The sequence below is a fragment of the Coregonus clupeaformis genome, chromosome 21, assembly GCF_020615455.1.
Source record: "Coregonus clupeaformis isolate EN_2021a chromosome 21, ASM2061545v1, whole genome shotgun sequence".
NCBI classification, from domain to species: Eukaryota; Metazoa; Chordata; class Actinopteri; order Salmoniformes; family Salmonidae; genus Coregonus; species Coregonus clupeaformis.
In genome coordinates this window covers 21041427-21056776 of record NC_059212.1, presented here as the reverse complement: position 1 = coordinate 21056776, position 15350 = coordinate 21041427, and the positions used below count along the sequence as shown (strand labels likewise).

The window sequence follows — 15350 nt, the reverse complement described above, 5'->3', positions numbered from 1 at the left end:
TGGGTTTCTGAGGGCTTGCACTTACGCGCTTTCGTCATACGTAACATAACCATGAACGTAACTAAGAAAAGAGCGGGTAGCAGCGTGAGCGTCAATCAATTGTGAATTCACTACTACTATCAAAATGGCTAGGCTTCAGTGCAACTCGATTGTGTCTTTGAAAGAAGTTCCTTTTTGTCGGCGAACAAATGAAGATAAATTGGCAACGAAACAATTAGGACCTCCCAGACCAAATTTAATAATTCAACAGGTTTCTACTAAAGGGGGGAAGTCCTACACCCGAGGATTTTCCAAAAATTGGTACGAACGAAAAACCTGGCTAGCAGGCTGCGATGTAGCTAATGCAGTCTTCTGCTACCCCCTGCTTACTCTTTCACCCTGAAGGCGGCACGGCAGACAGCACCGCTTGGACAGCGACTGGTGTGTAATGGACATGCACCATCTTTCAGGAAAGATTAAGAAACATGAGCTGTCAAAGACCCACATGGATAGCTGTTTGAGATTGTCTGCTTTGGGGAGAGTGAACATTCCCACTCAACTGGATGAGGGATACAGGCTAGCTGTCCGCCGCCACAACGATGAGGTTAGTGTTGATAATCACAAGTTTACTGGAGAACTGAAACTGACAAGGCTGACAAGATAGGACCCTTTTGTCCATTGTTATTGGATAGGAACAGAACTTATAACCAGCTCCTGACCTAAATAGATCTTAGCACAACATTTTACTCAACATATCATATTCCATATTCACTATAACAAATATATTTACTACGACATTAGCAAGAACCGCCACATCCTCAGCCGGCTAATCCAGTGTGTGAAGTTTTGCGGAGTGTTTGAGTTAGCTTTGCGAGGCAAAGATGAAACTGAGGGCTCCACCAACCCTGGTAAGCCAACACTTTTGAGATCAGTCAATAAATGCTTCTGGTATTGACTTATATGCTGCCCCTGTCTTCATGTTGTTGCTGGACATATCTTTTTTAAAATGTGTGTAGGTCACCTAAATCATCAGAAAAATTGCCCCCCCTGAGAATTTTTTCAGGAGCCGCCACTGCATCTGGGGGTTACTTGGCCACTATTCCTCTCAGCATAGTCTACTTGATAACAATGGGTCTGCCCATTTCAGTCTTTTCAAGACTGGAAGACTCTGTATGAAAGAGATTGCTTTCACATTTTGGCTACAGATTACTTGTTGAATGAAGAGATTAATGCTTCAGTATACTTAATGTTTGTTACAGGAAGGTTTGATATCTCTGTAGGAATTGTTTTGAGTGCAGTTTTTGTCAATGTAACGTTTTGTAATTCAAAATTTAGTTTTTCAACTATATAATTGTATTTCAGGGACAAGATTTAAATGTAATGTAAATGTAAATGTAAATGTAATTTATGTTAGTGGGTTTACCATGATGATTGGGGGAGGGGGTGCAGGTCATTGGGTCATACCAAATGCTTGGCCTAATAGGGTCCGTTAAATGGTGAAAGGTATAGTGATATAAAGGTAGAGGGTATAGACATAGATTGAAGGGAAAACAGAACTTTCGTCATTTGGGTGACATTTTTAATCATGTGCAATGCAATGTATCAATTGTTGCATGACACTGAACAAGGGATAAGTGTGTGTTGTTTTTGGTATGGTCCCACAGACTAGGCCTACCTGTTTTTAATAAACTGTGTTTCCCCGCCTTCAGGATTCAGTTTAGAGCAAGGATGGGCAACTGTCGGCATGCAGGCCCCCTCTTTTGGAGGCGCCTGGATCAATTACCAAAAACATTTACGTCATTTAGCAGACGCTCTTATCCAGAGCGACTTACAAATTGGTGCATTCAACTTATGATAGCCAGTGGGCCAACCACTTTTTTTTTTATGGGGGGGAGGCTATTCCAGGTATTCCTTAAAGAGGTAGGGTTTCAAGTGTCTCCGGAAGGTGGTCAGTGACTCCGCTGTCCTGGCGTCGTGGGGGAGTTTGTTCCACCATTGGGGTGCCACAGCAGCGAATAGCTTTGACTGGGCTGAGCGGGAACTGTGCTTCCGTAGAGGTAGGGGGGCTAGCAGGCCAGAGGTGGATGAACGTGGTGCCCTCGTTTGGGTGTAGGGTCTGATCAGAGCCTGAAGGTAAGGAGGTGCCGTTCCCCTCACAGCTCCGTAGGCAAGCACCATTGTCTTGTAGTAGATGTGAGCCTCAACTGGAAGCCAGTGGAGTGTGCGGAGGAGCGGGGTGACATGAGAGAACTTGGGAAGGTTGAACACCAGACGAGCTGCAGCGTTCTGGACAAATGTTATTTTTAAAATTATTATATTTTTTGGGGAACTCAGTCGGGGTCTCAACTTACTGTCGAGAGTTAGAATACTATAATAGAATACTTAAGGTGCAATTTCTAAATGTGGTTGTGCATCAGCAGTTCCGATATTTTTGTGGCCCCCACCACATCATAGTTACCAATCCCTGGTTTAGAGGAAGAACGTCTTCAAACTGCGTGCCTTTGACTAGCCTACCTAACGTGAGTATGTTTGGATGAACTGGTAGTATGCATGACTGAAGAAGCACAACTTTACTTTTGACTGAAGAAGCGAAACCTGCAGCACTACCTGAGCTGCATCGACCTCCTCGGATCGCGGCCAAGCGTTCACTGCCGCCAGGTGACAGAAGTGATCTCGTGAACTCTGGCTCTGAAAGCAAAGGGCTTTCTATCTGTTGTTGGTGAGTGTCAATCTTATGGATACCGCAAGGGGGAGACATTGCAATACCTATGACATCTGTTTGCTGGATTGCTTTCCAAAGACAACAGATATAGAAAAAGACAAAGCCTGGGAGGCATTTGTACACTGATTAAGCCAATTATCTTCCAGCATGGCATGATTTGCAATCCTATCATGTCTTGTGGTCAACGCGCCAAGAATCATCCAGACCAGTAGATGGCGGTAACATGTTAATGCTTGATGTGTGAGTTTGCACCGGGAAGCCAAGGAAGAAAACCTTCCAAGTTCCTGATGTTCTCTTATCCTGAAGCCAGCAGTTGTGTCTGACGGTGAGTGTTTAACCAGCTATCTAAAGCATCAATATTTCCCCTGTTATGAATATATTTTGAGGATCGACTATAAGTAAGTGGTATGTGTCTAACGTTAGATGTCTGAAACTGACTGGCTGAGATAGCTCAACTGTGTGAGAACAGGTTGGTTGGCTAACATTAGCTGCTAGCTAGCTAACACCCGTGGCCCAGTAAGCCATTACCAAATGAGCTAAACCAACAGCCATATTAAGAATATTTAAAGCATGAGAATCATGTTATTTGGTTATCTAGGAATAGTTATCAGATGAGTGACTGGTGAAATAAGTGACTAACGTTATTCAGACAATGTTAGGTAACTAACGTTAGTTAAACAGTTTGACCCAAGCTGGCAATTATTGCCAGTTTGATTAGCTAGCTAACGTTAGCTAGTAGTTGAACGAAACTAGTAGCCTGCTGATTTCCCAGACAAAGTTAACTACATATTCTAAATTAATCCTGCTTTTTTTCGTCCAGGACGAAGCTTAATCTTAATCGGGCCTAGTTATGTCTACCAAACAAGCAATTTCTGTCAATTAACAAATGCAACCCACCTTGTTTCTACAGCCATCAAATATGCAGATCTTTGTGAAAACCTTGACGGGTAAAACCATCACCCTTGAGGTGGAACCCAGTGACACCATCGAGAATGTGAAGGCCAAGATTCAAGACAAAGAAGGTAACTCAATCTCAGCAAAAGTTGCTTGGCACAGATCTAGGATCAGTTTACACCAGGGCTCTCCAACCCTGTTCTTGGAGAGCTACTGTCCTGTAGGTTTTCACGCCAACCCTAATCTAGCGCACCTGATTCTAATAATTAACTGGTTGATAAAACTGAATCAGTTTAGTTACAACTGGGGTTGGAGGGAACCTACAGGAGGGTAGCACTCCAGAGAAAGGGTTGGAGAGCCCAGGCTCACCCTCTCCAAATCTTTCCACCTTAGTAGAACACAAAATCCACATTAGATCTTTGTAGATGGGCAACTACTTCATTTGGGGTACATGTGGATGGTTTCTGCCAAACATATGCATGTTTGCTGCTTACCCTTTCAGGTATTCCTCCTGACCAACAGCGACTCATCTTTGCTGGCAAACAGTTGGAGGATGGCCGCACATTGTCAGACTACAACATTCAGAAAGGTACTACTTGACAAATCCAATTATCGATAATACTGTTTGTTCAGAACGTGACGGACAATTGCTCAGTGTTTACCCTAATCATGACATTGAGGTTTATATCACATATCTTCATAGTCCATGGGAACATGTGTACCTTCTGTCTAATGGTATGCATTCTGTAATATTCACAAATCACATATTAGCAAGTTTAATGCCTCCTACATGATTGAAATGTTTATATAAATACAATGTCGGTTCAAATGTCCAACTTTTAGAAACACGTTTTGTGATACTCCCTGGAAAACGGTGGCAATTGTTAGTGGACTATCCTGGGTGGATGATCCTTTATTTCAAATACAATGAAATAAAGAATACTGTAATTTCGTAAATGTGTAATTTTGTTAACGTGTCACCACTTTGCTTTCCAGAGTCCACACTTCATCTCGTCCTGCGTCTGAGAGGAGGTATCATCGAGCCTTCCCTGAGACAGCTGGCACAGAAATACAACTGTGACAAAATGATCTGCCGCAAGTATGTCTGCTTCCATTAACTGAAGACAAAATAAAATGTACACCAAGTTACAGCCATCTACTGATCCATGTCTGTGTGGAGATTGGGTTCTTATCATTTGTTGGTGCACTCTGCATTTCAGATGCTATGCACGTCTTCACCCCCGCGCAGTCAACTGCCGCAAGAAGAAGTGTGGGCACACCAGCAACCTGCGCCCCAAGAAGAAGCTCAAGTAAACCAGCATCCTCTTTGATCCTTTGTCAATGTTTTCAATAATAAAATTGAAATGGAATAAGGGAACTGTCATTCGTGTTGTCATAAACCTTGATTTACTATACAGAACAAGGGAAATTATCAGATTAATCCATGTCCTTTATTTTTTTTTAACAGTTTTCTTTGAACAAGGCTCATTAAAAATAATGCAACATTTTGCTCCACTTGTGTGCCTTGATCTAAATATGTGCAATTAAACTTGCAATTTCATCAGGCATTCTTTTAACAGTAAATGCAAATACATAGAACCACTCACATAAGGCATATAGTATTGTCTCTAAGCTAAACATCAAGCCCCATCTACTGATGTTAATACTAGTAGATGCTGAGGGAAATAACCAAGTCTCAAATTGCTAGACAACTGCTCAAATCTTAATTTAAACATTGCAAGCACTTAAATGTATTAATTCTTAACGCCTAAATCTACCTAATTATCAGGACTAATCTAGCTTTAATTTAACATTCAATGAACACGAGAATCTGAGTCAAGCTTTCGAAAGCTCTTACTTTGAGAACTCAACTCTCTTTGGTGTCTTTAGTTCTTAGTTGGAACATTCACAGGAATTCAAGATACCCTCATGCTTCATACTATTACCAGCATGCCATAGTACCAATAAAGTTCTATATTTACAACTCAGAGACAGCAGACGTGTCAAACAGTACAGTGCATCATTGTTTCTTTGAAGATCGTTCATCCCATGTTTGTTTTTTTTCAATTTAATTGCACACAACAGAAGAATCGTTAACATGTCACAGGTTAATGACTTCACTACTCATACTGTTATTACTGCAGTGGCATATCTTTTGGTTTCTGACACCTTCACTAACTTTGCTCAGATGTGTCAATTAGGCTAATTCTTTATTTTCCTCATTCAATACCAATTATCTTGAGTTGTATGCTAATTTGATGAGGTGGTAATAGCTGTCAAACACTATCAATTTCTGCATTGTCGTGTACTGCCTCTTTCCAAATACATGGTTTGGTTGCGCTGAAAGAGCTCTTAAAACCATTTTTATCTCATCTCACTGGAAATTAACATATATAATCCACATTGCTCATTATAACATTACATTCCCAAGTTTGTATAAAATCAGTTGATTTCAAAAGTATGAAAACTATATCTACAAGCACCTAATGATCCCCTTATTGTTCTCATTCTTGACAATATTCCTAATCTCAAATAAACAGCCTAGCACTTAGATCATTGCCTTGAATGTTAAGATAGCAGCATGAATTACAGCACAACATTGGACATAGCAGATACACTGCCTAGGTAACACCACAACCTATGCTTAACAAGCTGTACAGTGATGCTGCTGCTGTAAGGACCCAGAGCAGCCATCTTCCCACAGCAGAAGGGGTGTTGTGCTTTATAGCAGGAGAGGAGCAGCTCGTTCTCTTTCCATTGGCCATCCCTAACAGACCCATCCTCTTCTCTTTCACACTATTTGTCAATGAGCTTGACCAGGCTCTGCCGAAGGTCGTTCAGGTCAAAGATCTTGACGTCCAGGATCTCGATGGCCCTCTGCACTTCACTCTCCGTGTGGTCCCGCTCCTCCATGGAGGCGGCCAGGTTCTGCTCCACGTTCTGCACCCGCCGCTCCAGCTCTAGGTTACGCATCTCCATCTCCTGGGAAACCACATAGGGAAAAGGAAAGACAATTTCACCTGTCGTAATTTGCCCTTTGTGCATCCTACTTGCTTGTTGTTCAAATCAAATGTTATTGGTCACATGCACATGTTTAGCAGATGTTATTGCGGGTGTAGCGAAATGCTTGTGTTCCTAGCTCCAACAGTGCAGTAGTATCAAACAATTCACACAAATCTAAAAGTAAAAGAATGGAATTAAGAAATATATAAATATTAGGACCAGCAATGTCGGAGTGGCATTGACTAAAATACAGTAGAATAGAATACAGTATATACATATGAAATGAATAAAGCTGTATGTAAACATTATTAAAGTGAATAGTGCTCCATTATTAAACCAGTGATTCCATGTCTATGTACATAGGGCAGCAGCCTCTAAGGTGCAGGATTGAGTAACCGGGTGGTAGCCGGCTAGGCTGGTAGCCTTGAGACAGAAGTTGTTTTTCAGTCTCTTGTTCTTGCTCATACAAGGTTTCACCAAATGCGCCTTCTTCTTTAGTGTGAAGGTCTACCTGTAATCTATGTATGGCCTCTTCTCTCTCCTGCTCCATCTCATGGTATTCTTCTTTCTTGTTCTGCAGAATGTGGATTTCCTGGAAAACAAACATGATCATTCACTAGTTAGCCCCAGGACCTTTGCCATCAGCAACACAAAACAAAGGAAGGTACAGGTTCACATCGGCCTTTCTTCCTTCCATTTAAAGACCACAACATTTGATCTCAATTGGCATCTTTGTGATAAGACTATGTTCTCCATCTATAATTGCATAAAATCCCCTTTAAACATTTAACCCCAGCTACTTTCAGCCTTGTTCTGAACTAGAAATGGCCCCCCTACCCTCATCCATAAGCATGAGAAGAACAGCCCTACAATTGTTGCGGAGGGCATACAAATGTACCTACAATACCTCCTCTTTCCCCTGTGTGTATCTTGCCCCCTGACCTCATCTTTAGCCTTGAGCAGGGCCTCCAGTTCCTCCAGAGAACGAGTCAGCTCATCTTTCAGCATGTCACTAGGGCCGTGTCCGCCATGTGCCTCCAGATCAGCCACCTGCCAAAATACAATAGGTTTCAGTCAAGACCAGGGGAAATTAGCATAGGCTTAAGACTGCAGCTCCTGTCAGATCTCTAGAGGGAGTGTGAACGTTATTGTGACAGGGCCCCTGGGTCTAACTTTCTTGTTGACACTTTATAGATTTAACATCTACTTGCTAAGCACTCATGAATGGTACTATACTTGAGACCAGAAAGGAATTATCCCTTGTCTTTACAGCTTGCACCTGCCATTATACAGTGTATTCCCAGTTGTGGTCATTCAAATCCTTCAGAATCTTTCTCTTTATTAGGGTCGTTCCACCTCAAAAAGCACAAGAAAGAGGATTTTGACACCCACCATCTCAGATTGTTCTGAAATGGTTTCTGTTGTTGGAAACAGATACCATCTCAGATTGTTCTGAAATGGTTTCTGTTGTTGGAAACCGATACCATCTCAGATTGTTCTGAAATGGTTTCTGTTGTTGGAAACAGATACCATCTCAGATTGTTCTGAAATGGTTTCAGTTGTTGGAAACAGATAAGATTAGCATTCCTGCAACATTATTTGGTTGAAATGTAATTTGACCTCTGAGAAATTAAGCTAAATGATTGCACCCAAATTGGCAATTTTAATGTATAGGATTCATATAATATTCAATAAATATAGTACCTAATATCCGATTAGGACCAAACTTTTTTCTAACAATGAGTTAGACATGAGGAATCCAAAGGAATGGTCAAAAGCCACCCACTGACCTCCCAACACCCCACACCAATCCCTTCCAACAACGAGTTTATAGTATCAGTTCTCTGTGTCTGACAAGTAGTATGGAGCTGCGGCTCGGTGTGTTGTTTCTTCATCCTATATAATGTATTCTCAGTGAATTTGGTGATGTTTTTTCCTCCCTGTTTAGAGAAATTAGTCATTGAAGTTGTTCGGTTTGTCCTATCCTACATCCTGATATTTCCAGGTTACTGAGAGCAACCCATGCTTTGGCTTTGTTTTACCACACTGGAGGTAAAGGAAAATCCAAAATCCTTTCCCCCCTCTCTGGATAGAAATGTCCTTGGTTATCAAGGAAAAGTGAGGAACCCTGCCATCTTGCAACCTGGATCATTCCCACAGGATACACCCCCCAACCCCCTTATCCCTCTTCAACCCAATTAAGTAACAGCAGTGCCCCCTGAGAATACTGTTCATAGACATGCAAAACAGTAGCATTTCTTGCTAACCAAACAATAAGTCATACACACTAAACATATACAACAGTACAAAACCCAAAATGCAAAAACTGGCAAGCAATAAAGCTATAGTATAGAGTGGTTAACATAAAGTAAATATCTCTCATTGGATGATAAAGTCAAAGGCATAATGCCTCCTGTGTGTATCAGATATTGTGGTCTCAAATCATACACACAGCATACATCATACCCCTTTACCATGGCCAAGGCTGCTGCCTTCATTGCGCAAGCCAAGGACCGAGACACCACCATTATCAGGTAACTGGGAATTGAAACCTCACTGCAGTGTCAGCTCAGCCTGTAAAATAGGAGCAACACTAAAAGGAGAAAAGGTCTCTGCCACTTGGAGAGCCTTGAGAGGCTGGATTATTTTTAACTGTATATGGCGGGCATGGGGGGGGGATAGCTGCCAGCTCCCTCTGGTGATTTTTCATTTTTCTCCTAACTAGGGCATTGAAAGTAGGATATCGCTGTCCTACAAACCCCTCTCTCTTTCACCCCCAGGAGATGTGAACCATTTTCAGCCACCTGGTCGCCCACTTCAGATCGAGAAAGCGAGAGATCTTGGTCCACTAGACCTGGATGGCTTGCCTTTTTAGAGGATGATTAATGTAAAGACGGGGAGGATCGTAATCTTCTGGGATTATTGATGTATATCCACAGTACAGTGAAACGACGACCGAAACACTGCATGAAGTGGTAAAACAATTGTGGAGATCAATGTTCTCGGGATAGACATTATAAGCTTGTACCACTCAAACCATTGAAGTGGTCGAATCCAAAGGTTGATGAATCCAAAGGTTGATAAATCCAAAGGATTTTATCAACAGGCTTGGAGCCAGCAAATTCCCTAGGGACTCAGTACTTAGCAGCCAGCGACCCTGAAAATACCTTAAATTGATAACATAGAACTGGAAAAAATAGACCAAGCTTTTACATTTACTGGACCCAGCTAGCAATGATGCATTGGAGAATGTATCATCATCCACTTGTCTAGTCGTCACAGAATATCCATTAAGACAAGTATTATATGATTTCTCAAATATATCTCATGGGTAAGAGGTAAATGGGAATCCATGTGTACTCCAAGCCACAGATGGATGAGATTCTCTGCATTCAGACTAATGCCTTAGAGCAGGGATTTTGAAACTGGGGGGTCCATGGAAAAATGTGGCCCTATTATTTTTCACTAAATTAAATATTGGTTTTATTGTAGCCTACCTGCAGAACATGAGTTGGGTAATATGATCTATATTTCTGTCTCTCCTGTCCTCCGCCACTGACAATCATATTTTTTCTATACAGTGATTTAATTCATGATCAGGTTTTGTGAGAGATGTAGCTGCGTTCGTTTGTTTCCTGCTGTTCAATTGATGGGTGCTGCGCTAGTCTGTTGTTCTTGTTGTTGTAAAACCATGTGGGGTTATTATGAGGACGACAACATCGAATGTTGGGTTCAACTTTTCATACATAGCGTTCCAGTACAATAGGAATCTCATTTTTGGTCACTTGCTTGTTTTAAAAACATGATACAATAACCCAACATCTCAAATGGCGAGGGTGAGATTAATGCTACACATCCAATCTATTTCAGGCAATGTCCACATTATTCTGACATATTTTAGAATGTAATAATAATTTGAATGCCAATGCATGTCATTGGAAAGGTCTATAAAATGCATTATTCTTAAAGTGGTAATGCATACTTTTTGGGAGGATTCTTTTTTGTATTATGCCTATAACAATATATATAATTGAGGTCTTTGAATATTACAATTAAGTGCTTGAAAAAGTCCTTGAACTTGACATACCAATGTCTGTATGAACCTTGTATTATGTACTACTCAATATAGTAATATTATAGCCTATAGGCCTGCACATGAAAATATGTTTTGGGTTTTGCCCTAGCACTACACAGCCGATTCAATTAACCAACTCAAACTTTTTACTGTCAAGGACCCCAAAATATGTTGAGGCCATGGCCGAAGATCCCTTACTAATGTTATTTTTTATATTTTCACAAATAGACTACAGGGAAACCCTGCCTTAGAGCACGTGTCAAACTTCAGGCCCGAGCCCATTCAATGCGGACCGTGGGTGGTTTGAGTAATAAATAAATAAAATTACCTCAGTCTACATTTGAAATTACTAAAACCAAATCGGAACTATATTGGATCTAGATTTATACAGTCTCTTCACCCTTTTCCAGGTTACTATCAATCACCGAAACGAAAGCTGGATAGTCAGGGAGCATAGAACATTCCCAAATCTATGGATAGAGGAAAATGTTTTGCTAATTTTGACGGCGAGGAAATATAACACAAATTTTAGTGCGTCCCTCCGGACCTCAGTGAAGACTGAATGTGACCCGCAGGCAAAATTAGTTTGACACCCCTGCCTTAGAAACATAAGTGGAATAGTGAGAACATGCAAAGAGCATGTTTAACATACTGCAGTGGGTGCCCAATAATCCAAACCAACCAACACACCTTGATTAAAGCTTCAGGGGAAAGGTCTGCAGCCTCTTAAGGCCAGTGTTGTCAAAAGATGATAAAGTGAGCTACCAACAGACATGTCCTTTCCCTTTTCTCCAAAGACTTTCATAAAACAAAAACCCATTGTCTGAAAAACGATGACCCAATCAAAACCTATATGACCTCCCCCGGCAGAGAAAGGGCATGCCGGAGACATTCAAAGGCTGTCATTATCAGCGGTGGTGACTCATCACCTGATCATGTTTGAACAAGGCTTTGCTGCTACACTGGCCCACCGCCTTCTGTCTCGACATAGAGTGCAGCATTTTACAGCACCGGCATTGATAATTAGATGTGACCTTAACTATCAAAATCTGACCTCAAGGTCACAGCATGGAGATATTTATGGAGTGAGCGAACGTGAGGTGAGGTATTAGGCACCTGTCTATTCCTCCTGAGGCTGAAAATAACTTAACATCTTCATCATGGTCATGTATTTAATTGTACTTTACAGTCTAAAACCGGAAATGTAACATATCTTTACATTCTACAAATGTATTTTTCACAATTCTGTTTTCTTGGACAGTTGCATGTACTTGCATAATTACGTTGAACTTTAACATTTACCCAGGATTCCACTGAGATTTGGTCCACTCAGAATTTGTGGAAACGTATATGGGTAAATCCATTTGAATTTAAATCACTTTTTGACACCACCCTTTTTGATTTGAACGGAAACTTCACATTTGCCCATTATAGAAGTGCTCAGAAAGTGACTTTTTGGACCTGAATGCCAAAACATTCAAGAGATAAAAGTGCTCAAAGTTGACCCCTTATGCATACCTCACATCCATGTCTTCATCATTTAAAAGCTTACAAACGATGGTTGTCAAAGGTTTTTTAATAAAAATCATGTTTAACCTTTAATGTCAATTATCTAAAAACACGTACACTTAGAATATTTTCATATGTTGTAGCTTAGACCCTATTTTACATCTGAGCTTTTTGTGTTGTGCCCGCCATCAGTTGAGACAACATGCTCTTGAATACAATGTGGGTATCATGTTTTGGCTGACAAATGTACTAAAATGGGAATAAAGTTGAAATGTTAAAATGGTACCACAAAGATGGTTGGAGGTCCAGACATCAGAATGTTTAATGTTGACTTGAATGGGAATATCTGTTGTTTTAAATTATACTGTCAATCCTCCATAGGAAACCTATTGAAATCATAGAAATATAGATAATACATTATACATTACCATTTAAGTTGACATTCGACGGTGGGTGGCCAGTGGTAGTAATTAGAAGTTACAATTTCAATTAAATGTCAATTTAAATGGTGTACCAGATAAATTGTAGTGATCTAAAGGGATAGGTCCATTCTATGAATTCTATTTCTATTATTGAAATGAAGCCCACCCTGTATTCAAGAGCTTGTTGTGTCTCAACCGATGGCGGGCACAACACAACAACCACAAAATAGGGTCTAAGCTACAACATACAGTGAGGGAAAAAAGTATTTGATCCCCTGCTGATTTTCTACGTTTGCCCACTGACAAAGACATGATCAGTCTATAATTTTAATGGTAGGTTTATTTGAACAGTGAGAGACAGATTAACAACAAAAAAATCCAGAAAAACGCATGTGGGAAATAAGTATTTGACCCCTCTGCAAAACATGACTTAGTACTTGGTGGCAAAACCCTTGTTGGCAATCACAGAGGTCAGACGTTTCTTGTAGTTGGCCACCAGGTTTGCACACATCTCAGGAGGGATTTTGTCCCACTCCTCTTTGCAGATCTTCTCCAAGTCATTAAGGTTTCGAGGCTGACGTTTGGCAACTCGAACCTTCAGCTCCCTCCACAGATTTTCTATGGGATTAAGGTCTGGAGACTGGCTAGGCCACTCCAGGACCTTAATGTGCTTCTTCTTGAGCCACTCCTTTGTTGCCTTGGCCGTGTGTTTTGGGTCATTGTCATGCTGGAATACCCATCCATGACCCATTTTTAATGCCCTGTCTGAGGGAAGGAGGTTCTCATCCAAGATTTTACGGTACATGGCCCTGTCTAGCGTCCCTTTGATGTGGTGAAGTTGTCCTGCCCCCTTAGCAGAAAAACACCCCCAAAGCATAATGTTTCCATCTCCATGTTTGATGGTGGGGATGGTGTTCTTGGGGTCATAAGCAGCATTCCTCCTCCTCCAAACACGGCGAGTTGAGTTGATGCCAAAGAGCTCGATTTTGGTCTCATCTGACCACAACACCTTCACCCAGTTCTCCTCTGAATCATTCAGATGTTCATTGGCAAACTTCAGAAGGCCCTGTATATGTGCTTTCTTGAGCAGGGGGACCTTGCGGGCGCTGCAGGATCTCAGTCCTTCACGGCATAGTGTGTTACCAATTGTTTTCTTGTTGACTATGGTCCCAGCTGCTTTGAGATCATTGACAAGATCCTCCCGTGTAGTTCTGGGCTGATTCCTCACCGTTCTCATGATCATTGCAACTCCACGAGGTGAGATCTTGCATGGAACCCCAGGCCGAGGGAGATTGACAGTTATTTTGTGTTTCTTCCATTTGCGAATAATCGCACCAAGTGTTGTCACCTTCTCACCAAGCTGCTTGGCGATGGTCTTGTAGCCCATTCCAGCCTTGTGTAAGTCTACAATCTTGTCCCTGACATCCTTGGAGAGCTCTTTGGTCTTGGCCATGGTGGAGAGTTTGGAATCTGATTGATTGATTGCTTGTGTGGACAGGTGTCTTTTATACAGGTAACAAACTGAGATTAGGAGCACTCCCTTTAAGAGTGTGCTCCTAATCTCAGCTCGTTACCTGTATAAAAGACACCTGGGAGCCAGAAATCTTTCTGATTGAGAGGGGGTCAAATACTCATTTACCTCATTAAAATGCAAATCAATTTATAATATTTTTGACATGCGTTTTTCTGGATTGTTTTGTTGTTATTCTGTCTCTCACTGTTCAAAAAAACCTACCATTAAAGTTATAGACTGATCATTTCTTTGTCAGTGGGCAAACGTACAAAATCAGCAGGGGATCAAATACTTTTTTCCCTCACTGTTTGCTAAAATTTTATGTTTATGCATATTTAGATAATTGATGTTAAAGGTAAAAAAAATGACATACTATTGTTGTTTTTTTAAATCAAGAAACTATAAAATAGTTTGACAACCCTGTGTATAAGCTTTTAAATGATATCAAACTCAACCGTTTATCTTTTCCAGTGATGAACACATGATATCTCACGGTATGGTGGGTTATGCAAAATGGGTCAACTTTGAGCACCTTGATCTCCTTAATGTTTTGGAATTCAGGTCCAAAAAGTAACTTTCTGACCACTTCTTCCACGGGCAAACACGTATGGAACGTTTTGTTTGAATCAAAAGGGATGCTGTCAAAAAGTGATTGAATTCAAATAGATTCACCCATCTGACATGGCGTCCATAGTTCTATGTCAAAGAAAGTAAAGTGATCTGGTGGATCTTTCATCATGACAACACTCACCTGGTCTCGTAGCCTCTCCGTCTCCTCCTGGTAGGCAACTAGCTGCTTCTTCCACTGCTCTACGTTATTGTTAGCTTCATGTAGCGCCGCCACCAGCTTGGAGTTACTGTCCTGCAGGGTGAAGAGCTCTGCCTCCAGGTTCATCTCGCAGATAGACCTGTAAGACATCGTTCGAGACCTCAGACAAACATCCTCTGACCTCTCAGGAATGGAACAGATTTGGACTACATGGTGGAGAAGGGCTTAATGATAAAGCTTGGCAACCAAGAGTGTCCGTACTTTTCCAACTCTTGGGTACATTTGTAAAATTGGTCCATTAAATATGTTCCTGCTCCATGATCCTTGTGCCCTTAGATGCCATGTAATTTTACCATTAGAAAGCTAAGGATTATCCAATCGTAGCAACTCACCATAGCAACCATAAAAGTAGCCTTGTGTAGCGATAATGGACAACAGGGACAGAAGCAGAGTGAGTAGAATGG

At 41.2% G+C, this 15350-nt stretch overlaps 2 protein-coding genes across 4 annotated transcripts in view; one reads left to right on the top strand and one right to left on the bottom strand.

The window, feature by feature from the left end:
* Positions 1 to 2923: 2923 nt before the first annotated feature.
* Positions 2924 to 4979, top strand: LOC121535063 (ubiquitin-60S ribosomal protein L40). The gene is made up of 5 exons (XM_041841757.1): positions 2924 to 3026; positions 3612 to 3723; positions 4098 to 4184; positions 4592 to 4694; positions 4816 to 4979. Exons 2-5 carry the CDS (start codon positions 3621 to 3623, stop codon positions 4907 to 4909), a joined length of 387 nt encoding a protein of 128 aa, XP_041697691.1. The 5' UTR covers positions 2924 to 3026; positions 3612 to 3620; the 3' UTR covers positions 4910 to 4979.
* A 48-nt stretch (positions 4980 to 5027) lies between these two features.
* LOC121535062 (homer protein homolog 3-like) overlaps positions 5028 to 15350 on the bottom strand; it is a 31323-nt gene continuing 21000 nt past the window's right edge. For all 3 annotated transcript variants that reach the window (XM_041841754.2, XM_041841756.2, XM_041841755.2), the window contains 4 exons: positions 14869 to 15025; positions 7541 to 7648; positions 7110 to 7190; positions 5028 to 6577 (listed from right to left, as the gene is read on the bottom strand). In XM_041841754.2, the coding sequence (XP_041697688.1) occupies positions 6392 to 6577; positions 7110 to 7190; positions 7541 to 7648; positions 14869 to 15025 (532 nt within the window). In that variant the 3' untranslated portion in view covers positions 5028 to 6391. The remainder of the gene's footprint in view (positions 6578 to 7109; positions 7191 to 7540; positions 7649 to 14868; positions 15026 to 15350) is intronic.

Bases quoted from the DNA above. Each gene is read 5' to 3' on its own strand.
- LOC121535063 (XM_041841757.1), top strand. From the start codon at position 3,621: ATGCAGATCTTTGTGAAAACCTTGACGGGTAAAACCATCACCCTTGAG. The intron at 3,724-4,097 runs GTAACTCAATCT...TTACCCTTTCAG, and splicing joins CAAGATTCAAGACAAAGAAG to GTATTCCTCCTGACCAACAG. The intron at 4,185-4,591 runs GTACTACTTGAC...TTTGCTTTCCAG, and splicing joins AGACTACAACATTCAGAAAG to AGTCCACACTTCATCTCGTC.